The following is a 26801-nucleotide window of genomic DNA, read 5'->3' as shown; positions in this document are numbered from 1 at the left end:
AAAGGTTTCCGTACGAACCTCGTGGCATTGATTTCCGTGTTAGGAAACGTGTCGCGCGTTTCGTCAGCTGGCTGATAATGGGACGTTCGTTCGACCAGCAACCGACAGAGTTCCAGGGCTTTCCGCGGCTTTGTCGGCTATAATAATCGATGTGTTTGCTCGGGCTAACTCGATCATTATATTTACTCGGCTTCGTGCGAGACGCCGTAGCACCCGCGAGCCCATGGTCGTACGAAAATTATTGCCGCATAATAACGAGTAGAAGGCGCTATCTGCGCGGCGGATCTAAGGGCGATATCGTCGTACTAAATGGCTCCTCTTTGTCCCGGAATCGTAATGCCGGTGCATCGGTAACGCGACGGATAATCAAGGGAGCAACATTGTCCGCTATCTGGCCATCGAGCGTCACGATAACTTCCTCGGAGCGGCTCGACTTTCACGTCGGTGCCACCTGCGCCGCTGCAGCGACGATCCGCGAAGGAGCGGGTAAAGAAGCGAGGCGTTCGTGCCGCATGCAACGGGCCGCGTCGATGCTCGGAATCGATGTACCGATTTCTAGAGCAATCACGAGAAGCGCGTGTGCAATTACGCCGATCGGAGCCTCGTGTTTTTAGGCGCGCCCCGCGAATTACCGCCACGCGCGGACGCGCGAAAATTGCGCCCGCGATGCCTGCAGTCACGCACGCGTGGCCCCGGATCCAGATTACAATTCTCGCGATTAGAACGAAATTGCGACGGCTAATAAGTCCCGCGTGCAATTTCGCGGGCGTGCGCGCGGAAGGACGATAACATGACAAACAGTCCGTGATTGAAGCGTTCCAGCGGATTTAACGGCGCGTCGTAGCGGTGGATTTGGAGCGATTTTCATCCGGTCGGTCTAATTACACCGTTATGGAATACGCACGCCAGCTATTGTAGATTTAATGGGGTGATTGGGTGACGCGAGGAGAGAATTTAGGGGGACGTTGCACCACTTGCACGTGAAATTTCATAGACGCGTATATTATTCTGGTTTGTTGCTGTCTTTCAGTAGAAATTAATACTATTGGCAATTTTCTTAGATAGGGCGAGACCGGGACTAGTTGATACGGGGGGCAAGTTGATACGGACGAATTATCTCGACACCGTATATGTGTAGCTCCATTTGAGCGAGGTATGCGAAGATTGTTGTACAATTCTTTCCTACGATCCAGCGTACGTACATTGACGTTAACAATCGTTTTTTAACTGCTTTCGTTTATATAGAGAAAAAGTAAATAGTTTTGATACATCCAAATTGATCGTGTAAATAACATTTTTTCATTCATTTTGTACGTATTTTCTCGACTTTTCATTTACTATGTATTAAAGAAGAAGGATCAAAGTATATTTTAGCATATTTGTTATGCAGTAATTAATTCAAAGAAAAATGAGAAACATTGAAAACTGAAAAACGTAGCAACTAGCTTAAGTTTTCGCTTACTATATATTAAAGAGGAAGGACCAAAGTATATTTTGGCATATTTGCTATTAAGTAATTAATTCAAATAAAAATGAAAAACGTAGCAACTAGCCTCGGTCTCCCCTACATGAAGAAGTTCTAAGAGAGCAGTGAAACTATGATTCTGCATTTAGGTTGCTGTCTTATTTGCTGCACCTTCCAGGGAATGAAAACTATGATAAAGTATTGGAAAGTAGCAGTTACAGCTCGATCAGAAAACGAGGCAGCCTATGCCGCGCTACGTGCACACATGGATCTATTTGAATGGTATGTATTTGTAATTGTAAGTAGAATAAGTCGATACTGTCTGTCCAGACTAGAACCCGCGGCCCGAACCGACCACGCCTAAAGTCTGTTTTCTCCGTCACGAGACTCTGTCTAAACTGGCGAAAGTCGGTAGCAATGTGCGCTTCCCACGTAGGGACGCGGCATTATGTGGGGTCTGAAATGGTGTTCGGCTCGAGGCTTGGCCCCAGTCGGTTTCCTTTCTCGTCGGCGTTCTACTGGTCACGGGCAAAAGGTGTGAACAAGTCGCAACAGAAAAAACACGGGGATAATCCTACTATCCCTATAGCCCTAACGAGTGCGAAAAGGACAAGCGAAGTTCCACTCGCGTCCAAGAAAGACGAGGAAAGTCGCAACTCGAGACGCAGAAAAAAAGGAAAGCCCGGCGACCGAGTTTTTATCGTTGTTCGGCAAAAAAGTGCGAACTAGTTTCAGAAAAAAGGGGGCCGAGGCCGCAGACGTGTGCAGGGGAAAAACAAGGTCGTGCGTGCGTGGAAAAGGAAAGGACACAGTTGTAACGCGCGAGGAAGAAGGATAGATGAGGCGAAGCGAGACTCGCGCTGTGGCAGCTCTTCTTTCATCGATGCCCGATGGAGCGAAGGCAAAAAAGTGTGAACAGCTAGTTCTAGAAAAAAGGCGGCGACGCGCTGTACGCTTCGGTAAAGGATCGACGACGTCTTTGAGGCATCAAGGACAGACTGGCGAAGTCATACGTTCGCGAGAAAGGAACGTACGAAGTTCGACGCGCGAAGAGATGCGAGGCTAGAGCCACTGCGGCGGGTCCCCTGTGGGTGCTCGATGGATCTAGGGTAGAATAGGGTGTATTAATTATGGAAAGAAGGGTGACGAAGTGTTACGCAGGCAACATTATTGGTGATCAAGGAGAGAAGTCAGAAAAAGGTTGTTGCTTTTGGAAATAGAAATTGTTTAACCACTTGTGATATGGGACTGGTTTTTAAGAAGTTTGAAGTTTCTATATAGTCCTGTTTGACCTAGTTTGTAACTTCACGCAAACTGTAATTAATCACTCATAATTTCATTCTTGAATAACCTTTCCCTAACGATTTGAAGAGATGAAAGTTGTTTCGTGGACATTTCCGAATCTGGGGCTGGAAATTGAAGTGATTACATTGGAAGCTATCCAATAAATTGCTGTTACATAGATACAAGCTGATCCATTTGACATTTACAGGGCAGAGAAACACCTGCGGGCTGATTGCGTGTAAAAACGCATGCTGAAACGCTTGTGCCACGGGGCGAATGGAAATAGGCACTAATCTTCAATGAACAGATAAGCGTTTGCATGCAAATTCCAAGACCTGATTTCTTCAACTTTATGGAAATCTCGATATAACAGATCACAAGTATATTTCCTTAATTCAATATCGCTTTAACTCCGGCACTATATTTCCTCAAACATCCCAGTGTACTAGCATCGAAATCAGACACAAAATTTAGCACTACTAGGTACTCGAGAGTCGGTACGTAGTTAATACTTGACACAAACCAAACACCACTCGCACACTGGTGCATCAGAACAGGTATATCTACGTACACGCAACTTGAACATCCCAATTTTGCTGCATCCTCAGCTGCAACCCCCCAAATTTCATATCACAATATCCAAGATCTTTAGAATCAGATTTCTTTCACAAAACAGAAGACATTCAATTGCCACTGCAATCGAACCCAATTCCAAAAGCACCTCACGAAAGCCAACCAAAGATCAAGCTACGAGGAAACTACTATATCAATCAAATGGAGGCAACGCTGCACCGCCCCTGAACGCCTCGATCCTGCGAGAATAGCGAACTAAACACCTGCGAGGTCGTGTTGCGAAAAATGTGCGGAGAAATATTCGCGCCCCGGGCCGATGTTCGGGGCTCTATGCTCGGCTGCCTCCGAATACGTGACTCCCACGGATGATCCCTTTTCGGCGGGTCCACTGGTGTTTACCATAATTCATATTAATTGTCCACACGCGCAGCTGTCCCAAATCCCACGCGCCACGAACGAGCCGCATTTCGCTGCGGGACAAGCCCTGTCCGAATAGTTTCGCGGGCCTCTACTTAGGGACATTTCGGCCGCACAAAGCAGCCACGAACGGGCGCATTTATCGTTTCCGTAACGTACAGCCGACCCCTTTAGTTCCAGCACGGCCACTGTTTCACGCGGGACACGAAACAGCGGCGTTTTCGGCGCACCGAGGACAGGGACGAATATAATTCTCGAGGTGGGGTACCGTTACGAATTTACGTCGCCCCGAGAAATCCAACGGCGGAATCGTGCGTGTAATGTCGTGACTGATAATGCCATAGGACAGAGGACCCGGAGCCCCGTGGTCGTGTAATTTCTGAACCGAAAAGATGCGGTAAATAGCGCGCATCATTGTATCACATTGCAAGGAACACGTCCAATTCTGCCCGGCCGTATTTTGAAATGCAAAACGACCGACCCGTAAGCTTTTATACCCACGGACCATTAGGCTGATCTTCGACGGTGGCTTTCCCCAATACACGGGCCAGATTTTTTTCGAAGTTAACTGTGGGGTTCGAAGAAGCTGATCAGTACAATCAGTAGGTACGAGGTAAAAGTCGATGATATTTAAAATTACTGATGATGTGTTTATTTCTCTGCGGTTCCAAGGTTCGGAATGTATACCGAGGTGTTTTTTTTTCGTGGGAATGGAGTCTGATTAGCGGCCTTGGCCTCTGATAATTACGAAGACTCAATCACCCTGGAAACTGGTTCAAGTTTCCTCGTCTCTTTCCCTTGCTCCTTGTGAAGCGAAGGTGAGAGTTATTACGGAGCCTTGGTATTCCTTTGCTGACGATCACGCGCCAATGGTACAATAAAACAGCGCGGAATTTCACAATTTGCGAATGTGCGAATATTTTCGCAGTATGCAACGGATATATACACACGTGGGGAATTGTTTGATTACGAAATAGACGGAGTAAAATAAACATAATTCCACAAGAATTTTTCTAAAGTGTATATCTCCTGCCACCCACGATCCCGGGTACGCGTTCATTTCATTGATCCCAATTTATTTGAGGCAAACGTTTTCAGAGGCTTTTTTTTTCGCGAATTGCGCGGGAATCGAATCAGCGACACGGCTCCGTGTCATTGTTCCCGATCTCTCGCGGGGTGATAACGAACGGGCGACTGTTCACACAGCACCGTGCATGCGTCTTTTACGTTCGCACGAGAGGCTTTCAGGTACTTGCTTGTGTATATCGGTAACACTAACTCGACCAGGCATGAGCAGAACACGCTGGTTGCTCGTTTCCTCTTCGTGGGTCCGCGCGGCAGTGGCACGTGGCGGCGCGTGCCACAAACTAAAAAAGACCCACCCCGTGCTCTCGAGTCCAAGTTCAGTTGCGGGACGAATATAATTAACCATCAGTTTTGGGTTTCTTCGGAGGAACGACACCCTGCCGCGTGTTCCCTTTCCCTCCTGCCCTGTTGGGGCGCCGACGGAGGGAAAAAGTAAGAGACTGCAGAAACAAGAGAAACAGGGGATCGATGAGCATAAGGTCCGAGGAGTTGGAATGAACACCAGCTGGCTCAAAAGCGAAATATATTGAAAACTGCGTTAGAATAATTCATCGAATGTGATTGATTACTGATCAGTAGTTGAAGAATGCTTGAGATTTCTCTAGTTTCCGCCAATCTCTTTACCGCTTAACCAAATTGAGATAGATGGCGTAGCCAAGAAAGCAGAGTTGGGCAAAATGTAATGTAATTACAACTTACAAATTAGGATTAAAATGTAATTGTGCAATTGATTACACATTATTTTCTGTAATCGTTCATTTAGGTAGTTGACGAAACCAAATGGTCAACTACCTAAATGAACGATTACAGAAAATAATGTGTAATCAACTACACAATTACATTTTAATCCTAATTTGTAAGTTGTAATTAGATTACATTTTTCCCAACTCTGCAAGAAAGGAAGATTATTATTAGCTTCGTAAAATGACTCGTGTCTATCGCGACGAAGCGTGAAAGCGTCTGCTTGCAGCGGTGTATGAAAAATGTGAACAAAGTCCCAGTGAAAAATGATGGGGGAAGTATTTCAGCAGGAATCGCGAGAATATTTTGAACGAAATTTTCAGTGCATCTCGTTGATCGAAAGAACATCTGCCACGGAAGCGATCGTGATTTAATTAGCAAAGTAATTGCAGGGTCGAATCGTTCGATATAGCTGAAGGGGACGTTGACGGGCCTGATTGAAATGTTGCTGGGAAAAAATAATCCAATTTGACCAAGGCGGTCGTTATAGCGTTAATTGCGTATAATCTTAAACCTCGGAGCTGCGGACCTCGAACCGGATAATAGTTGCAAAACCGTGCAAGCTTCGATCGCACCGAGGTTTCGGTGGCGTTTCTAAAAGGTGTTTGATGATAGAAAATTAGAAATCATGCTACTTCAACGATAAACATCTCGAAAATTTAATATTTGTGATGGTATCTGAATCTTGCCTGGCACGAGTCAGCCTGTACTACTTGAAAAATGAAAGCATCTCACCCGAACTGATAGATACACAAATATTCTACATCCATCTCATCAAGTTGCTGAACGCCGAAACACTGAATATTTTAACAAGGCAGCCGTCGAGCCGAGGCCGTTTCAGCTGATTAATTAATGAAAAGGCCAGGCTCGCTGACAGTGGGCGATACTCTTCTGAGTTTAAAATCGACGAGCACGTGGTGAGAGCACTCGAAACCGAACGGCTCGCGAAGTGTGCTTAATAGTGCCGTCTAATAAACAACGGGTCCTCTAGTACACTTCGCTTAGCAAACAAAACAGGCTCGCTGGGCACGTGCGAAGCTAAAATCATGATACTGTAAGCTTCACTTTTGTTACGCGGACCCTCCACCCCGAGCACAGTGCCTCGAGTACTTAGGCAGGCTAACACTGCACCGAGACGGTGATCCAATTTATGTTAGGCGATTTTGTTCCGCGCATAGATAATGGATTTTATTAGCGGGAGCTTCGTCTCGTCTGTATCTGTTGGAAATTACTTCACAGAGATAGAAAATTAATGTCACGCTATAAACACAACTATGCTTTATTATATGAACAATGCACAGTGTATCCACGTACTAGTGTTATTTTATAAAGTATAAAGGTACACAAGAAATAAAAACTTAATTTTACGAGTCAGAACACGATATGCACGGCTTGGTCACATTTCTTAGACTGACTAAGGTCGTCACTTCACGGTTTGGCCAAGACCCTTCGCCCTCCCCCTTTTTCCTAGTTTAGGGAAACGCAGCCCCTTAAGACTAAAAACCCTTACGGTGAGAATCGTCGAACTCCAACAGTATCGATCGCTTATCGGTCCTCCAGAACGAGGAGAACACTGAAGGCTCGACTGAATGTACGGAGAAACTAACTCGCGAAACGCGAATGCAACGTGCGACCAATGTGAAAACAAACATTTCCAATTACTTAATCAGTTAGCAACGTCCCCGTAAAAATCTACATTCACTGCAAACGTTACAGCTCGCGGAGCAACGAGTTGCTTGAATCGAATTGTCGCGGAATGAGGAACAATAACCGCGAAATGAATGGAACTGTTCGCGAACGGTCCATGCGCATTTACATCGGAGATTTGCCTGGTTTAATTAAACGTAAACACGAAGTAAACGGTGAATGTGATTTTTCGAAATAATGACAACAAAAGAAGTGGCAAGGGCACGCGGGGCAAGGTTGACGGTAATCGTCGGGGGCGAATTAACCGCGCCGGCGAGGCATTAATTCGCGGCCCGTAATCACCGCCGAATTCGATACCCGAGCGGGCACGAGCCGCGCTGGTCAGCTGGAAGTGTCAGCGCAACGATACTTTCCATTATCCGTGTTGGATCTTCTCTCCGCTTCCGGCTTCCGGTTACATGGCAGGCTGTCTGGCCAGAGGCGGTCGGCGCCTCGGGCCACCGAGGCCCAAAAATAACCAATAAGCGGCCAATAAAAGTAGACCGTTAAACGGGTAGCAGTACGCTCTCTCTCGCGAGTAAAGGAGCTACCGGTTAATTACAGGTCTAACCCCGGTACCGCGGCCCAACAGCCTGGGCCCTTAATAGATCCGTCTTCCGACGAGCGGGCCTTGTACGTTTGCTCGCTGATTTCTCGCTTTCATCGCACGCTAGGTGGGAACGCAGGGAATATAGTCAGGCTTCGCGATGAGAACGCGAAGGTTGAAGAAGTTACTGTTTGTCAGATGGTGCGGGGTGCACCAAGGTTTCCAAGATTTTGCGAAGTTCTGGGACTGAGACTCTGGTGGTTTTGAAATACAAAGATTCTTGCGGAGGGGGAAGAAAAGAGGAAGAAAGCAGCCTTTGCTGAGAGTTGGAATATTGATTATAGTATGGACTTTACGGCGAATAAGTGGACGTTGAGGAGATCGGTATTAATCAGACGGCATCTTTGAACATCGAATAGGGTCACTTTTGAAAATACATGTTACTAACACTCGCTGAGTGTTAATCAAAGTCCAGGTGTAACGTTCTTATATGAATCCCGCGAGTGTACGCGTGTTTAACCAGTTTGCACGGGTTAATGCAAACATAAATCAGTCAGCCCAGTAATTGCAATTATTTACACTAGACAATAATTACCGATCGCTATGATTTATCGCTATCAGCCCGCGTTATCTTCGATCTTAACGGTTCGATTTCGCTCCGATCGTAATAGCGAACGAAGAAATTTCATCGTCGATACCTGTTAGGTAAATCCATGAGTTATTTTCAAAGAGAAACGCGTCCGCAATGCATGTCTACCCATCCTACTAGATATCAAACACAATAAAACTGTAAATACTTAATCAAATGATAAATTTGTTTGGATTTTGAAAAACAAAATTCTGACACCAAGATCAACAAGTGATTCGAAAGATAACTGCTGAAATAAAAGACAGAATTACCCACCGGTCACTGGTCACGCTACTCGGATAAACGCGGTACAAGCGACCGTTTTGTTAACATTCCAACAGAGTTGTTTATTAATCAACCCAATGTTCGTCGGTGACAGGCGAGCCGGAGACTCCGGCGGAAGTGATGTATCGGTGGCTAATAATGGTGGTAATCTATAATCTCGTTCCGAGGGGCATTCTTCATCAATTTCGGCCACCGACTCCACCGAGAGGAAACGGTCGACAGGTTGACTTCGTTGGACGAGCAGCCGCGATTCCCAAACGGAGGCTCTTTCGGGAGTCGTGTGCTCACCACGGGGGTCGTATCCCGCAGGGCTTCAGCACCGACACCTTCTTCAGCTTCTCTTTCTCCCCTTCTACCCCGTTCCAGCCGCCAGTCTCTTACTTCCTCGTATTTCTGACCGTAACGCGCATGAAACTATGGCTCCACCGTGCGCCTCGTTACGAATTTCCTCGCCGCCCTCCCACTGTTTTATCCGCTTCTTAATCACCCCCCACCCCTTGTAGCCTGTTTGCAACGCACGAGCGTAGCACAGATATTAAATAATATTAATACAGAAGCGGGTAACATTTGCCGCCGCGGTATTTGGCGCATTAATATTTGACTGTTTGCAGAACGCAGTCGTTAGCAGACCCTTTTCTCGCCACTTTGAATTCCAGAATTCCCCGTGTCTTGCGGGACGCCCTTTGTTTCGTACAATACGTCCGCGGCGTGTGTACAAGTCTCGGCTCTTTGAAACCGGCTGCTACATTTCTCCCTGTTTCGATTTCTGCCGGGTATTCCACTTTTGTTAACTGCCGCGATACGCGGTTTACCGTTTTACACGTGGCACGGCTTTACACGGCAGCGCTTTTCAGGGTGTGCATTTACAAGCATGTGCGTAATAACCTAAAGCGTCGGATGAATAATTACATCCTCCCTATTCTACGCGATAAAACATTCTGCGAAACGCATTCTTCCTTAACTGCTACAGGGGTGCAGTTTTTCTATATATTCCTTTAAATCTACGAAACCATGAATTTATCGCGTGCTCCTTTCTGTAGAATTATCACAAAGAAATCAGGCTGAATTATGTGCACGTATGATCGCATTATAAAAAACATCCCGGCAGTAATCCAAGTTATTGGTAAACATTCGTTTGCAGCGTCCGCGTCGCGATTAAATCCATTAACGTTGACAATGAAAATACCTACGCGCACGCGGGACAAAAATCGCGAAAGAACATTATGGGGAAATATTACGATCGTTTAATTCCCGATTAATTTCGTTGGACGGCGAATCACGATCGGCGCAATTCCTGCCCGTGATTGCCTCTTTTTACGCCCGTCGACGTCTGGTAAATAAACATCAGTGGGTACAGAATGAATTGCTTTTCTAACTTTGCCATTGTTGATTACGTTCCGCATCGCCGAGGAAATACTGTAACGACGATAAACCGGCTGGCCATTATTGAAGGCATCAGAATTAATTGAAAGCATCGAAATTACTCGGGAGAGGGGCAGGTAGGTGGGGGCTTGCTTTGATGAAAATGTAAGTCGGTCGAATATTGGAACGGATTCGAGAGCGGTAGCGGACCGAGTCGAAAGGTTATCCGAGCGCAGCGTTAATGAATTGATTAAAAAACAAAATGAATCACGGGACGATGAAACCCGCCACTAAAAACTCATTAAGCCACGGATTCTCTACGTGATTTATCGTGGATTATATTCACTGGCTGGACTACGGGCACAATATTAAACTAAGCGAGCCGTAATTTACTGGGGGGGATGTTGTCATTGAAGAAATTACTCGCGAACGATCGTGTTCAATTTCTACAAATTTCCTTTGATTAGAATCTAGGTCCGAATGCTCCGCCTCGATTTCTTGAGAAATTCATTGACACAGATATTGAAGATCACTGGGCACTCGTATTTCACTTCCCAAAATTTTCACATTCAATTGTTACAGGAAAACAAAGGGAGTGATAAAATTTTGGTAATTTACTTAACATTCAATTTCAATGAATACCTTTTGAACACTTGTTACTGAAAGAAGCATACTACTGTGCTCTTAGGTGTCTTACAAAGAGTATCAAAGGGAAATCAGCATCGATCGGTTTGCATCGTTGCTGACCCATCTTCGGGAATAGCGAGCTACACCAGGTATATCCGCTAAACGACTCGTTAATTGTATTTTTAGGGGCTTCCTGCGAGAGGTCCCAGTTCCTAATTTACAGACTCGCCCGTTTGGTTTATAGGCGCTCCGATGTACCGTTTATAGTATAACCGACACCACACCTCGTTAAATCAAAGGACCGGAGTATGCTTATAGCTACACGTCCTCTAAGAATTATAACCAAACCAGAGGAGCATCTTCTGACTCGATCGAGCCGCCACGGCCAGAACGACCGTTCGCGGCTGCGTGTGCAATTTCTATTTCCGTTTCCTTCGCTGCTGACCAGCCTATCTGGAAGAAAGCTTGCTCGGCCATCCGACTACGAAGAGATTGCATAATTCACCTTGGATATTTGTTTCTCTTATCATCGGCGCCGATGCAACGCAACTCTATTACAAATACGAAATAAAGAATAGATACTTCTCTTAGATCATAGAAAACAATAGTCCAGTTACATGAATTTTTCTAATAAGTTAGAACGCATAATTTGAAGATGCGAAGACAATAATCTCGTACGAATAAGCCTCTGAAGAAGTCTGTTTTCGTTTCTCCCATCGGATCATTACGAAGAAGAATAATTAGCCTAGGAATTCACTTGCTCTATCCGAGCAATCGTAAATAATGTTGGCGCTAAACTAGCTAGAATTTATGGCAGGTTGAACTGTGCTCCGCCTCGTGAAATACATCGGTGCGACGAAGAGCGCCCGTCCGTCGCTCTGCTATACTTGTCCGCTCAACTACCGAGATATAATCCTGAAAGAGACCTGAAATCGCTTAAGATCGTCATCTCTGGGGGCCATTAATCCCGAAACTTTCATTTACAAGAAGCCACGGAATTCAACGAGTACTCTCCTCGGTTCCACCAATTTAAACTTTCCCCCTCCCGGATCGATTGTTCGCCGGCGAGCCAGCTCTTCGCCGGCACCTCGTGCTCGGCCAGGAGGATATCGCCGCGACGCCCCGGAAAGGGGCCTCTGGAGGCTGCGTCGCGCTTTATTAGGTCACCCTGTACAGAAGTTCGCGAACCGGCCGGTCCACCCGGCGGTGCGGAGACGGGAGAAAAAAAAGAGCCGGGGCAAAAACGACAAAGTCTCCGATGGCCGTTGGACGGAAGAGGATAGGTGAAGGGAGGGGTGGCAAGAGAGACCGTCAGCCATATGGACTTATCCAGCAACGTAGCCCGAAAATAATAAATCTCTGAACGTGCTGCGGGATTATTAAAAGAGTCCCTAGCTCGTTCCCCTTCGGGAGAGGAGAGCGTCAAAAGAGAAACAAAACGCATTACCGTTTCTTAATGAAGCTGAGGGATACGAACGAGCCGAGGCAACGAACCAGAGGAACGCAGAAACGCGCGGCGCAAACGGCATGCACCACGGACAGACGGACGGGACGGACCGACGAATGGATGGACAGACACGGGGATAGACTGGACGGACAATCGGACGGTCCGACGTTCAGAACTAATTGGAGCCACGAGATATTAAGAGAGCCAAAAGGAGAGGAGAGGGGAACGGGAGAGAGGAAGTGGACGCAGCCGATGCCACGGAAAAAACGGCCAAGGACCGGGGTGCTTCGGGGGAGGGAGAGGTGTTTGTAGGCGTCGTTAGATGGGTGTGCACCCATCGAATCGAGCGTGATCGCGTTAACAGCTAGTTCGTCCGTGTTACGGGGTTGTTTAACGATATTTCGCCGGGCTATTCCAGATGGGAATTTCGTAGGGATTTGGTACATGCTTTGGGGAGCAAGCGGTGATCAAGTTTTTATAATTGCCTGGGATGGTGAGTGACATGGAGTACTTTAAAATTGCAGTAGGTGTGGTTGTTAGATGAAAAGGTGATAGGGTTTAAGAGAATTTGATTAAGGATATTGCAACGCGCATAAACGTGGCGAACTTTAGCGAAATGATTTGCATTAGCTCTTCGTGCAGATGCATCTTAACGAATCGCAGCTCACATCAAGGAAGAACATGGTAGCGCAGAGTGAGATAACAATTAACTCTAAACAATCTGTTTGAATACATACGGCGACCTGTTACCATTTTTGCTGTCTTTTTCCGTAATTTATTCAGAACTGCAAGCCTGCACTCGCGAAAGAAACCCTCATTATAATCCGACGATAATTACCAAAGGAGTGGTGAGAAAATTTAAGCGATGTATCATTACATGGTGTTAGTTGACAAACGAAAACTAGAGACTCGGTTCACGATAATAAAAGAGATCTATGATGATATTTTAATCTCTATTTTTACGTTCCCACAGATTATAGGCATCTCGGGGTACAACAAAAGCGAAATTAGCATGCTTTTATGATAAAATCTGTGCCCTCGTATCATTATCGAATTATGCCCCGCTGAAGATCGTAATCAAACCGAGATGATTCACCTAGAAAAACGCCTACGTCGTGACGGCCTCCTTCTTTTTCATTCTCGTATCAGACGTGTATAAAATAAAACACTTTGAATATCAAATCAGGCAACGGAACTGGAAGAACCACCGAGAATGGGCTAACGTTACTATAATTAACGTGACGAGAGAAACTGTTATTTACATAATGATGTCTCGCACAGCGTACGAAAACGTATCGACCCCTTCGACAATAAATATACAGCAAGTTATTGTCTCTTTTATTTCCACCTAGTGGTGATTGAAAATGACTGAAGCTCCAAGATTTTTTTAGGATAAACACTCTTCCCTGCCCGATCACGCGATCAAAAACGATTTCGTCGATTGAAAGGAGCACAGTTTTCCCTTTTAGGCGTAAGCTCCATTCGGTCAGGAGGTCCTCAAGTTCAGCACTTTAAAAGTGTATTCCTTCAATTTTCCAGTCGAGTAAGCGTCGGTTGAAGGGCTCTTGTGCGTCTGGCAAAGCGTGCACTATCCTGTTACGCGATCTCTCCCATCCCGCAATCAAAATTCAAATCACACTTTTACAGCCGAACATAAAATCAATATTCGCCCTTTGGACACGTCCCTAAATTCCTTCGAAAACAAATCAATGTACGGTTCTGCCGTTTAAATGATGAGGCACTCGCGAGCTAACGCTTCCAACTTCTTCCACAAAGACAATACATAGTATATGTACCAACAATCATTTCAAAGCTAGGCTCGAATATTAAATTCACACTGAAAAATGCCAAAGCAGACCCCAGAACCGAAGAACTACTAAAATTCATCTTTAAGATTTCCGATGTTGTATTAAAGTTTGTATCAACACAAAGTCCCTTCAGCATACTAAGATGTTTCACAATTTCTCGATCTATGTATACTTACCGTAGCAACATGAATGATTTACCCGAGATCCCAAGATAATTTAAAGAAGCTGCAGATAAACGGAACATCTTCAATAATTTCTCAATCTACCGTAAGATACAAACATGTTAAAAAGCCCACTGGGGTTCCAGGACTTCCATATGTATCGTGCGCAATATAATTAGCACATTCATTAAGATTTTATCGTCTGCAGGATAATTAAGACATGCCGAAGTAATCGCTCTATCCTCGATCATCTCGGAATACATTAAAGCGAAATACCAATAACATCCGAGAACACAGCCAAAGAAATGTCGGAACAGTAGATGCTCCACACGCGGTACAATTCATCCGTTAAAGATTGAACTGTGTCGAAGACCATTAGGGTCGTTTTAATGCAAGTGAAACTGCTGCTAAGATCGTCGGGTGCAAAGCCGAACTGAACAGGGGCCGCGTTGCACACGGTGTTGCGTACCTGTCGACACGAAAAAATAGATCGCCTGATGGCTGCGAAGTCGAAACTGTAGCAAAACGAAAAGCAGCGAGCACCGTCTTAGGCATCCGGAATAGTGCCCTTATAAATGGTTTTTCTATATTGCCTCGTGTCTGGCTCACGTTGGACATGGACATGGGTTACCGGTTCATTTAAATAAGTTAAGGGTCTCGCTTAGTGCCTTAGCGGGTCCATTACAGCTGGGCAAAAGCGGCTAATTACCTGCCTGACGTGAGTTATAAACCCCTCTCTACGGCCATCGCTCCCACCTTTGAATATTTTTAACCGGATCTCGATTTTTACAATGAAAACGTCCACCTCCTCTCCGCGGGCCCACTTTTACAGGGACCCCTCTGGCCTGACTTTGGTATCGCTACGGGGATTACTCGATGCCTGTACGCGGGTCTTCTCTGGGCGTACACGCGCCTATGTTACAGTTACGTCGAAGTGTCGACGAGGACCCCCGAAGTTAATTAAAGTTATTGGGAGCACAGGCACAAAGGGCTGAAACACCTGTGCGACCAAATGATTTAAAACGTGTCGCGGCGAATGGAGATATCCTGAAAGTATTATTACTCCCTCGCACGTGTGGCAAATGTCGATACGTAGGTAGGTACTTTTGTATCAGCTATGGAAGCGAGATCCACGATACCAGAGCTTCGAAGAATGTCTCGGCGCGGTTAATCTGATATCCTAAGAGACAATCCATACCACGTATGTTGCAATTATCTTCTATTGGGTGACTTCTAAAACACAGGACTTGTATTTAATAGAGATTGAGTTGTAAATGTTGACTTTCGGCTGAAGCGCGTAATTTGAGGATGAAAATTGTGGACGGCAAACATTCGCAGAGAATTTATGGTCAGGTTTTCATCCGCGCACCGTGTTGAGTTAAAACAATCAGGATCGTCGACAAAAAAACTCGACTCTGTTCTCGTAAAAATCGGGCCGCAGAAAAAAAAAGGGGTCGAATCGCTGTAAATCGTGCGAACAATTTTGTTAGGGATGAAGCGATTTCTGACAGTTGAAATTTCGTAACAAACGATCAAGAAGGCGGTCCCTTTTGGACAGAAAATTAATCTAGTTTGTCATAACGTGGGCGGGTTAGTTCAAAGTGCCGCTAATGAGAAAAAGGCCGACCCGCGTCCTTCTTATTTGTCAATGGGATCATCGTGCCCATGAATCAAGCCAGAGAGATGCTCGCGTGGGTTATTGAACTACATAGGTTGGACTTTGTTAATGGGGGGTCGAAGACATAAAATAGTTAAGATTTAACTAACGTCTAATTAATGTTTGCGAAAATAATTAAGCAAGGTTTGAAGATTCCTTTGGGGGCAACAGAACACTACTAATGAAAGTAGTCTGCGATTCTAGACCCTGTACTGAATTATTACAGCCAAAGAAGTACTTTGATCTACAATTATTTTTATAAACTTTGAGCTGTTCTACTGAGGCTCTTTATTAAAATTGAACTTTTATCTACAAATTGTGGTCATATAGTACAGTTAATATATTCTACCAAAAGTCTCCATTAAAGGATAAAATAATGACAGATAAAAATAAACATTGTAAAAAGTAGACCTACTGGCTAAGAGATTATAGGATTTTCTACTAACAAATGCAATAGTTATCCTATTTAGGTACCAATTGCACGGAGAAAAAATTCTACTAAACTCAGCACACCAAAAATACATAATTAAATATATTTTGTTGTTGAATCCTAATGATCTGTCATCAACAGACACGCTGATAATCTAAGGCAGCGACGTACGCTAGGTGGAACTTTGCCTACGTTTCCTTTAGTCCCGATACTTCAATTTTGCGTGCAGTGGCCCTAAAAAGCCCTGCGGGACTGGTTAGCTTTGGTTAGTGGTCGTGGAACGATGCGAACGACACGAACGGCTGACGAGATAGACAGACACTAGGGCGGAGGGAGTCTATTTCATGGTTAATTTGGCTAACTCGATTTCACCACCACCATCGCGACCAGCAACTACCACCCTCGAAAAACCAGGACCACTAAACTAGATATAGGGTGGATTCGATGGTCACCCTTCTGCTAACGCATAGTTTGCGAGCTCGTGCTTGCGAGAGACGCAAAAAGGTCACTGCACATAGCGAAAAATGTTCCCCGCGATGCCAGGCGAAAGGATAAATAATATTCCGTTCCCTTTCGAACTTCTGAGAATCTGGAAAAAAAACCTTCCTCGTCCCAAACTACCCTTAAATCTGAAGTTCCTTTAAAACGTTTCAAAGCTGTTTGGAATGAAAGAAATTAGCACTGGAAAGAATAAGGAACGAATTGCGACGAATCCTCATAGAGGGGGGGGGGGGAGGGTGCGATGTTTCTTTAGTCCTGAGAGCAGAAAGGCAGAAGACGAATGAAGCGGAGGCGAATGTAAACGAAAGAGTCGTGTGTAGTACGTGACGTCTCTCAGATATGCAAAAGAAAGACAGAGCACTGGGCCAACCTACGGCTAGCAAAGGTACGATCCTTTGTTCCGTCGCGCATAAGACGACAACAGACGGTGACACCAGCCATCTTAAGCCTGACTCCTCTGCGACGATGTGGATACCACCCTTCTACGAGCCCGAGCACTTTTCTGACAAGTCGAACCGGGCCAACGTCGTCAACGTCGTGTCTACCGGCTCTCACGGATGACAAAGGGAAGCATCCTCGGAGAAAAAATCTCGGGAAAAGTTGGAAGCAAATATTAGTTGAACACTGGACTAGTCATTACTTCTCTTTGTGCTTGCAAATGCTACTCGCTACGGTGTCTTCCGCAAAAGGGCAGAACAAAGGAGCATGTCATCGTACAGCCAACCTACCCTCCCTCCTTGCTGCCTCGACGTTCACCTTCTCCCTTTCTATCTCTCCTTCTTTCTCTTCGATGCCCCACCTTTATCCCCAACCACCCTATACACCACCTACAACCCACCCGCTCTTCTATTTCTGCTCTTCTCCCCCCGTCGTTACGTTCCGCTCCCTCCTCCTCCCCCTCTCTCTCTCTCTCTCGCCCCGGTCCCCTCCGCGTTCCCTCTTTTTCTCTCCTTTTTTCATGCTCCAGTCTTAATTACTGGAAGCAGAACGGGTTAAAGACTAAAACACAAGCCGACGTCGCTTGACTGATCACGGCGCGTCGCGTCTGACGTCCGTGCCAAATGAAAACGGTCTAGAAAAATTATTATTGCGGAAGGTACGTGACACCTGCCGGCTTCTTTCTCTTTTTTTGAATTTCCTTCGACGCTTTAATCGACCGTGAAATTCCTTTCGTGCCTCGTCGACTGCAAGTTTTTTTTTTCAGCCGCAGCTCCGCTCATTTGTCTTATCTATCAGTTGAAAAGTTTCCGCCCTGAGAGCCGCGGAAGGTGCTTTACGAGCAAGCCTCGATTTAAACCTTGTGCTAGATCGTTCCACCTCGTAAACAGGATTGAAAATTTTCAACTAATTCCCGCGGTTCTCGCGCTTCTTTCCTGATCCACATTTTAATTCGGTCTCATCCTTCGTTTATTCACGTTTACTGGGTTTCTTCGTGCCTCGCGCCTCAAACCGAAAGTCGCGAAAGTTTTCCCTTACGGGGACAGAACTGCAACGCCGTGAGACACGCAGAACTGAATTTGCCTTCTGCATTATACAGGAATGTGTCTCGTGACATGCCCGCTGCATATAAGCGCGCAGGGACAAAGTGCCACAACCCTTTGTGCCCGATGGGGGTGACAATGGACCTCGCTCTCCGCATTGTCACTGGGTTAACCAACGTTTTCAAGGGGGAGGGTATCGCGGATGTTTGGCATCGCCGCGGCTCGGCCAACATCAGCTCATCATCTTTTATTCAACCCTTTGCGTGCGGCATGCTGCGTACGTGACTCGCCCGTGGAACTGTAATTACTGAACATCAGCCACCTATGTTTTAGAGAAATCCTGTTTCGCTCTGCGCCGAAGTTTGAAACGCTAACAAAGCGAGCTTAGCGTACACCGTGTCTCTCTGGTCGCGCTACATTCGCGGGGGATAAAGAATAATTATTTCAATGGCGTTCCGGCCGATTGTTGACAGGCAAATCCGTTCCGATTTTTCAGTTTCGACCATGAATCCAACGTAGCATTTACACAACGTTACGGAGGTCGAAGAAAAAAGTGGCAATCAGCTTGAAAATCGTATGACAGTGTATCTGGGTAGGAAGGGTGTTTCTAATTTCAATCCTACATATTTCTCAAATTTTAGAAGCAACGAAGGAAGAATGTTCGTAGAGATATTAACGCCGATGCTTCTTTGCTTCAGGCAGAAACTACAATCCTCTATTCAATGTCGCAGAGATTTCTCGCATCTGAATGCATCGCAGATGGCATAAGCTTTCTCGCCGAAAGTTTTGGCAATTGCACAATCTACGAATCTCCGAACGAGCGCGCGGCGGCGAACGTCAAACGCCAGAATGAAATCGAAATTCAATTTCTTGCCCCCCTCCCCCCCGCGTGATACCCCTTCGATGCGAGAGGATCTCCCTCGTGAAACCATCACACGATTACGCTAATTCGGGTATCATTTATTTTTCGTTCACCCTTCCTCTTCTTTCTTACCCTCCATTACTTCGCTTGCCCGCGCAAACGAACCTCCCTGCCCGCCACCGCCGACCCTCCACGCGGTACCTTACGAGCTGCTCCACAGATCGAGCAACTTTGAAGTGCGCCGGGTTTTTGATGTAGCCACCAACTGTTCCTGCCTCGTTCACCATGCAAAGCAGTGAATCACGCATTAGGCTAAGGTGGAGCGACAAATAATCGAAGTAATCGACCGTCGAACCCCAAAGACAAACCGGTATAATTACACTTCCGTTAAGGGTGCTTGTGGTGCGAACAGTTCCCCGAAAGTCGAATACTCGTTATCTCGCGTATTAAAACTCCGAATTCTTTCCAGCGCACGATGACAAAAGTACGCATCCCTGAAAACTTGACACACCCCCGCTGCGCCTCAGCCATCCTATCCTATCAGCTGCACATTTACGAAAAAGGAGGCAAACAGTAAAGGAATTAAAACGACACCGCGGATAATTCAAGCTTTATCAATGCCGAGCCACGATTTATATGGAAGCTGCGACACCGTCGAAGGGTTTCTAAGGAAATCGTAAAACTCGAGCGGCCGTTGTTCACTTAATCGAACCCCAAGCACGCATCTCTGCCCCCCCGCGACACGATTCGGCGACTTAACGCGCGAACACGAGCGCGAAAGTCGAGTGGATGGCGAAGACAAATATGCGGGGAACACGAAAGCGTGGTCGAGAGAGTCTTAACTCTTCGGGGCCCGAGCGAGAGCACATGCGTGTACGAATGCACGTGCGTGCACGCGTGCACCACCCCGTCGATGAAATATTACGGGCGCCCGTTATTCAGGGGACAGTGCGCGGTTTCGTGGCTTTCCTATCGTTTACGTCCATTCAGCCAGGAAGTACGGAGCAAGGACGAGCAGCAGAGAACGGGCAAACAGAACGAGGAGAGGAATAGGCGGTGAGAAGCTCGAAAGACGGAGAGAGCGAGCAACAAATCCGACACGTGGTAGCGAAGTATTAATTCTACGTACGGTGCAACCCCCTGTTATTTCAAGCAAAGACACAACCCGCCACTCGCCTTTGCCACGCGCCCGCACAGTACTTTATTGGAAAATGTGCAAATACACTCTTTCTCCCTCTCGTACTCGATCTCGATCTCTATCGATTCTTGCCTCCCTTCTCTCTGTTTTTGTACCTTTTTTTCATAGCTTTTCATGTCCGATCGCTGTCCCAGTTATTTGCATGTGATCTCAAAGCTGAACGGACTTTGCCGCGCCTTCAAAAATTCATTACATAATGCGAAAATATGGTAACTGCATAAAGCGCAATAAATTTAATTACTGCATTTCGCAGTGGGTACTCTTTTGAGTTACTACTATGGGGGACTACGAACGTACTGTCCATTATCAATTTATCCTCGATGAGAATCGGATTTTCTTCCGATTTATTGGATACATTGCGGGAAATAATTTATTTATTTCTGCAATGGAACGGTTCAAACGATTGGTACAGCCAACTGTACGGTACTCTTGTTTCGATTTAAAAAATTTCGAAGCGCCGTTGTTTGCAAACAATCCGGGAGTGTAAAAATTCTGAATATATTGCAGCCAGATTCTGGACTGCAGGAGGAAATGGAATGAGATATCGCTGCCCGTGTGAATTGAAGCGTAACATCAAAAGACGAATTCTAACTTCGCGTATCCCATGGACCCGGAAGGGATGCTTACACCGCCCAAAACTACTGTCTTTTAGGTAACCTGGGCAAAGCTAGTTGAAGTTCTCTAACAGTATAATTCGATATGGGCCGAGTCTGCCTAAGCTTGTTTCCGTTACCGGCTATGGTTGAGGTCTTACATTTCCTGCCGCCACTATGTGATTTCCGTGGCCACCGTAGGGGAATCCTGATACGCGCCATACTGTGTCGAATATGTCTCGGCGACCGCCAATGTTTCTCGCCATACGAACGACCGCTTTTTAGACATCCCCCGTAGCCTTATTAAGTTTTTGCCGCGACAGGAAGTGTGAAATGTGACGTGTGCGATAAATTTCTATGGGGACACCTCGATATCTAGGGATCTGCAGCTGGAGGTGTTTGAAAAGCGGGGAATGTCGATGACCTTTCTTAAGGAAGCTATCAATTGTGACTTCGCATTAAGTAGTTTACTAACACGAACTTTTCTTATCAAGAGACGAGTCTTGATGAGAAGCAGTTACTGACCAAGCAGTGAGTCGCGCTCCCCGTCGCTGAGAGGCTAAAGAAACGCGACTCCTGTTCTCGTTTCGCGGCGAGCTTGAATCTGCTACCCCTAAAAGACAATCCCCCGAGCCTCGCGATTTCGCGCCGAGCATTACCTAGCCCACGCTCGCCAGGCCCCGAGGCGTCGTTTTTTAACGTTACGCAGGCGTAATCGCGTTTCCCCTTCGTTGCATACGAAACGTCTGGGCGCGAATCGAGCGTCGCTAATTTGCCGGGGTAATGACTGCAACCACGCCGGAGAATTAAGGGGCAAAGAGGCATGTCAGGCTGCCGTGGCCTGATACGTATCTGAAACGCCTGATCGGCCGTTTCATGAATGAGGAGGAAACCGGCGGCGATCGTCGCGCGATCGCAGAAGGAAGATTGATCTGTCCCCGATGATCTACGACGTATATTAGGAATGCCCGAGGTGAGAGGCTGCACCGGTCTGTTTCGTTCGGCTAAGAGATCTCTATGGTAATCGCGCGAAATTGGGGCACGCGAGTGACGATCCTGGAAATTTCGCTCTGAGCGATGCTCGAAATAAAGCCGAACGAATTTTATTTCCTTTCGACCGAGCGTGTTTTTACTTTGGCCTAGTTCTACTTTATTCCTGTACTATTCAGTGCAAACACTTGGAACTTTCGTAGCTTAACGGCGTATGAGGAGATTTCTATAAATCGATGACAAGGATTTCTGTCTCGAAGAAAGGCAGCTTTGATTGCTCCGATAATTAATCATGATTTCACCGATATCCCGGATACTATGAAGACTCCCATAACGAAGAACCGCAGCACTGGAATGCCGAATCGCAACTTCTACGAGTTTATGATAGAACTTACGCGCAATTTAATCATAATTACTCGTATTTAATGTACAGTAAAAGCTGATGTTTTTGATCGATATCACGACTATACGTATACATTACGCGCTGATGGAAGGCGATTTAATAACGGCAATGCGCGTAGTTAATGTAATATCTCGTGAACAGCTTCAGATTGAAATCTGACCGTATTGCAGCTCATTGGATAGTTTATACCTGCATTGTCTGAGAAAATTACGTGTATTACCAGTTCTATCGAATTCTATCGCACAACAATAGCGTATTATATGAACCTCTTTTAGTCTGCTTATCTGTGCTATTTAACGTTCTATCTCAATCGCGCCACGCAGAGACTGGGCAATATTTTCAGAGGGTAGTCTCAAAACAGACATCTCGTACTACTACTTGAAAATCCTTTAAGGATGTATTGGACCTATGTTCAAAATGCTCCAAGTTGATGAAAATTTGTGAGATTGTTCTTTCTAACCTTCCTCATGTGCTCCAAAAAATTTAACCGAATTCACTAAATAATTGCTGAGTTATAACGATTTTAATTCTCACTGATTTTACACATACTCTTATAGAAAGAGACGACTTTGACAGATAAAACAGCTGGAAAAATGTTGAAGAAATAGTACCAATGTTTTCATTTTTTTTTTGCATGTAGCATACGGGTAGGTGAAAATATTTGCCAAATTTCAATTGTTTTCGCTACACCGTTTTAAAGAAATAAATTATAACTTGAGAAAATTGCAAATTCAGGGCATTTTCTCTGCTAAAAGTATAACAAATAATACTTGAGAAAGCATTTGTAAAGTGAAAAATACCTTCCTGGGAGTAAAAATAAGACCCCAACTGTCGTTCGAGGTCTTTACATCTAGATTTACTATGCCTAAGACGTAAATATTCATGTATTTCAAGTTTCATATACTTTTCTCTAGTATTGTACGTCCGATACATCCTTAAACTCGTGAAGATTCAATAGAATGCGAAAACTGTTAGCCAACAAGCATTTACATACTCTGTAAATTATCATCCCTTACAGAAACGGCTAGTCACGGGTTCATACGTGACTCTTTTTCTCGCCATAAAAATTATGCCTTTCTGTATCTCTGATCGCATTCGCGTATCATTTCAATGAACTTTTATCCAAACCGCTTGCGAAACATTGCCCTGCGCACGTATTTTGCAACGCGAGCGGAGAGAGTGAAATTAATTCAGATGTTCAAACACGCCGTACACTCTCCGCTGTAAACATACAATATACAAAATGTTCAGAAGTAATAGAGCAATTATGGAGTGGCTGCAATTGTGCGAACGCGAATTACTCTTTCATTTATATCTGAATGCGCGTTATTCCGCGGTAAAAACGCTACCGAGCGGCTGAATATGAACGAACAATACATTACGTGATTATCGTGATTATTCTCTTTATTAGTAAATTATACCTTTTCAAGTCTCAATCCGTTCAAAGCATTTTCCAGCTAAAACTCTGTTACCTCTGGGTTACCACGTAGCGTCCCGATACCCTTCTCGAGGAGAAGGCAGAGAAAAGTGAATTTAACACTTACCTGCCAGGCGTTGGAGTCCAGGGCGAGGTAAGACATGTTGTTGTCACTGTCCTCCGTGGCTGTGAAAGTGTTGCGGACCCTCGGAACCCGTCGCCGGTCGGTACTTTATCAATATCCGACTTCTCACTCACGTCCCAAGACGATCGGCTGGCGGCATTTTCCGTCGGTCACTTTGACAGCGTGGAAAACCTTCTGTAACATTTGAAGCCAGCTTTCAGACGGAGCGGAGCAACGAAATCCTTTAATACGATGCACAGCCCATTAACCTTTCCGCAATGTGAACCAGTAATACTCTCAGCAGTTTGCCTGATAACTTAGATATTTTCTACGGTTCGATCATCATACTCGGACGCTCTGTCTGGCTACGATCGCTACGGGTTTTGAGAGATCGCCGTGAGTATTTTTATATAATTGGCCAGCAAAACAGAAGTCATTATATTATTTGAATAAAATAATGATTCCGCCGCGTGGCCACTCTCTAACCAAATATTGCCTCGGCTCTCCTCAATTGTGCATGAAAATTGATTTTACAGAAATCAATTTCCACAGCATCGAAAACAATTTCTAAATATCGGTCGGTGGTTCTACAATCACTCCAAATGAAACGTTTCAATAGTATGTACCATTGATTCGCGGAGGGGGGCAAATGTTTTTCCATGCGCGCGTCCGAGCGATCCAAACAAAACTTTTGAACGTTCAACGTGGGGCAAGGGTGACGAAGGAAAATCTATACGGAACGGGGATCGTCGCCAATGGTCAAGAGAGGCACAGAGCACGGCAAGCACGAGAACCGAAGGTCGGAGAAAAAAGAAATATGAATTACACTCTGTCGTCGTTTCGAGCGTCCCTCGGGCGTTCCGTCAACGGATCGAGAACTTAGTTAAGCAAAGTTAAATACGGCTCCCCGAGGTGGCACGGCCGCTTTTTAATTGTACTTTCACAAAACGAAAAGATATTCGGAGCTGTCCAGTGCGCGGCGCCCGTCGTCATCGCGATGCTTTTCATCATTAAACTGTTTCAGCGTTAGAGTAGAACCGCCCTTATTCCAACTAACGAGGCATAATTATTCGGATAAGGGAACTTTTAGATAACACGACACTCGCGAAATAACGAAAAGCTGCATAAGCTTTGGACACATCTGACTGAGCGAAATTACTCAAGTTTCCAGAAGTAATTTTGCTAGTTGCAAGAAGACACGCTCTGTTAGGATAATAGAATGTTTAAATACTAAGAAGTTTCAGGAATGAAGCTTACACTTATACTCGTATCGCAATACCCAATGTAACAGGGATAATTGACGTTGTTGCTTCTTCTCGATTGCTACTCCAATTTGTCAATAACATCTAGCATAGATAATGTATTAAACGTTTCTATCGTTTCTTCTCTGATTTAGGATGATAAACGCAAGAAGCTCGAGAAGTTACGACGAAGACAGAACGCAATATCGACGCTGATACATTGCAAGAATTAATACCTAGCGTTACAAAAATAGTACAGCATAAAAAGCATACGTACCTAGATAAGCATTGCGAGTGGCAAGTTAAGATCGGTAATTTTCCTCGTGAAAGGGAGTTAACTATTGAGATAACTTGAAAATCTAGTTGACTCTATCACGTCTCGACACGCTTCCATCACTGCTTCAAAGCGGACTACGAGCGTTTCAAAATACGACGCGCGGAAAAGGCGCGAAGTCTGTCGATGCATTGACATAACCTCTACATGTCACTGGTCGCGTAACATAACTCGCGGGGAATGCGAAGGTACCCGGCAGGAACGCATGTTACTCACCACAAGCGTCTTCGAAGCGATGTTGATCCTTTTAGGCGCGAGCACTAGAAGATTCGCGAGCGAAAGGATGCAAAGTCCACAGAGTCACAGCGGCGTCGGTGCTCCGGAGACGTCCGTCTCTTGAACGCGAAAACAAAACGAACGGCACACGGGAATGACTGGGCGAACGGGTACGATAGAATGTCACCCGATACGTTCTCGCGGCGAGCACGTAGTTGGGCTTAAAACCGCGTAAACACGACTACGGAATCGCGAGCCATGGTCCCTCACTCGTGTTCGTGGCCTCGCGACCATCCACCGCGTCTCGACTGCTTGCGGAACACACAAGGGGAAGCGCGCGCGCCGCGACGCGTCGCGACACGTTCCGTGGTCACCGCGATTGGTAGCGCTCGCGTTGCAATAAGTCGCGGCGATTTTGAAATATTTCGAGCCGGGCTTCGCGCGTAACTATGATCGCGGGGAGCGAAAACGAGCCGGCACGGGATCCGTCAGGCTGACGCTTCAGGGGGAAACGATGCTGCCCTCCGTTGCCCTCTTGTCCTCGCGAGCACTGGCACGCGCGCGCGCGCGCCTTTACTCACGTACGCGAAACCCGGCGAACCTGGTAACCCAATCTTCCTGGTAGATTAGCGGCGGCTAATTCGAAATGCAACCCGCGTCCTCCTCTCTTTCTCCTCGACTTCCCGATCCCCTTCTTGCCCTTTCTTTTACACGCCTCCCCTCTCGCCGACTAACGCCTTTCCTCCTGCGATATAATGCCCCCCCGTCCTTCGGCGGTGCCTCTTCCCTTCCCTCCTTCGTCCCCACCCCCCTCCCTCCCCCCGCTTCCCTCTCTCCCTGACACAAGCACACACACTTGGAAGGTGACCGGTGGCAAGACGCGGAATCTTTGAAAAGTGCCAGGAGTGAGCCTCGGAGCACGACGACGGGGACGCCGGCCACGAGGACGAGGATGAAAACGGCGACCAGCGCCACGGGTAGCGCGATGAAGGAAGGAAGAAAGTGATTTTTGTAGGTTGTACCTCCCCTGATGTGTGTTACCACCGCACGTGGCGCGTCGCGACGTCGCACTGCGCTCGAGGCGAGAGAGGCGCCGCGGCGCCCCCCTGCCCTTCTCGACAACCACCCTCCGCGAACCATGCTCCCTACCTCCTCATCCTCCCTTTCGCCCCCCCCCCCGCCGCCCCGTCACTACGCCCGCCCGCACCTGCGGTGCGTCCACCACCGACCTCCCTCT

General features: G+C 46.2%; 1 protein-coding gene across 3 annotated transcripts in view; it reads right to left on the bottom strand.

The window, feature by feature from the left end:
- The window catches only part of Tfap-2 (transcription factor AP-2), a 225496-nt gene extending 199573 nt beyond the window's left edge, over nucleotides 1-25923 (bottom strand). For all 3 annotated transcript variants that reach the window (XM_076820675.1, XM_076820676.1, XM_076820677.1), the window contains exons 1-2: nucleotides 25565-25923; nucleotides 23777-23968 (exon numbers count right to left, since the gene is read on the bottom strand). Coding sequence is in view for 1 of the 3 variants with exons in the window: in XM_076820677.1 (XP_076676792.1) it covers nucleotides 23777-23812 (36 nt within the window). In the remaining 2 variants the exon portion in view is untranslated. The remainder of the gene's footprint in view (nucleotides 1-23776; nucleotides 23969-25564) is intronic.
- Between the last annotated feature and the right edge of the window lie 878 nt (nucleotides 25924-26801).

Source organism: Andrena cerasifolii, chromosome 9 (genome assembly GCF_050908995.1).
Source record: "Andrena cerasifolii isolate SP2316 chromosome 9, iyAndCera1_principal, whole genome shotgun sequence".
NCBI lineage: Eukaryota > Metazoa > Arthropoda > Insecta > Hymenoptera > Andrenidae > Andrena > Andrena cerasifolii.
Note: the sequence above shows the minus strand (reverse complement) of the source record. Positions and strands in the feature narration are given on the sequence as shown.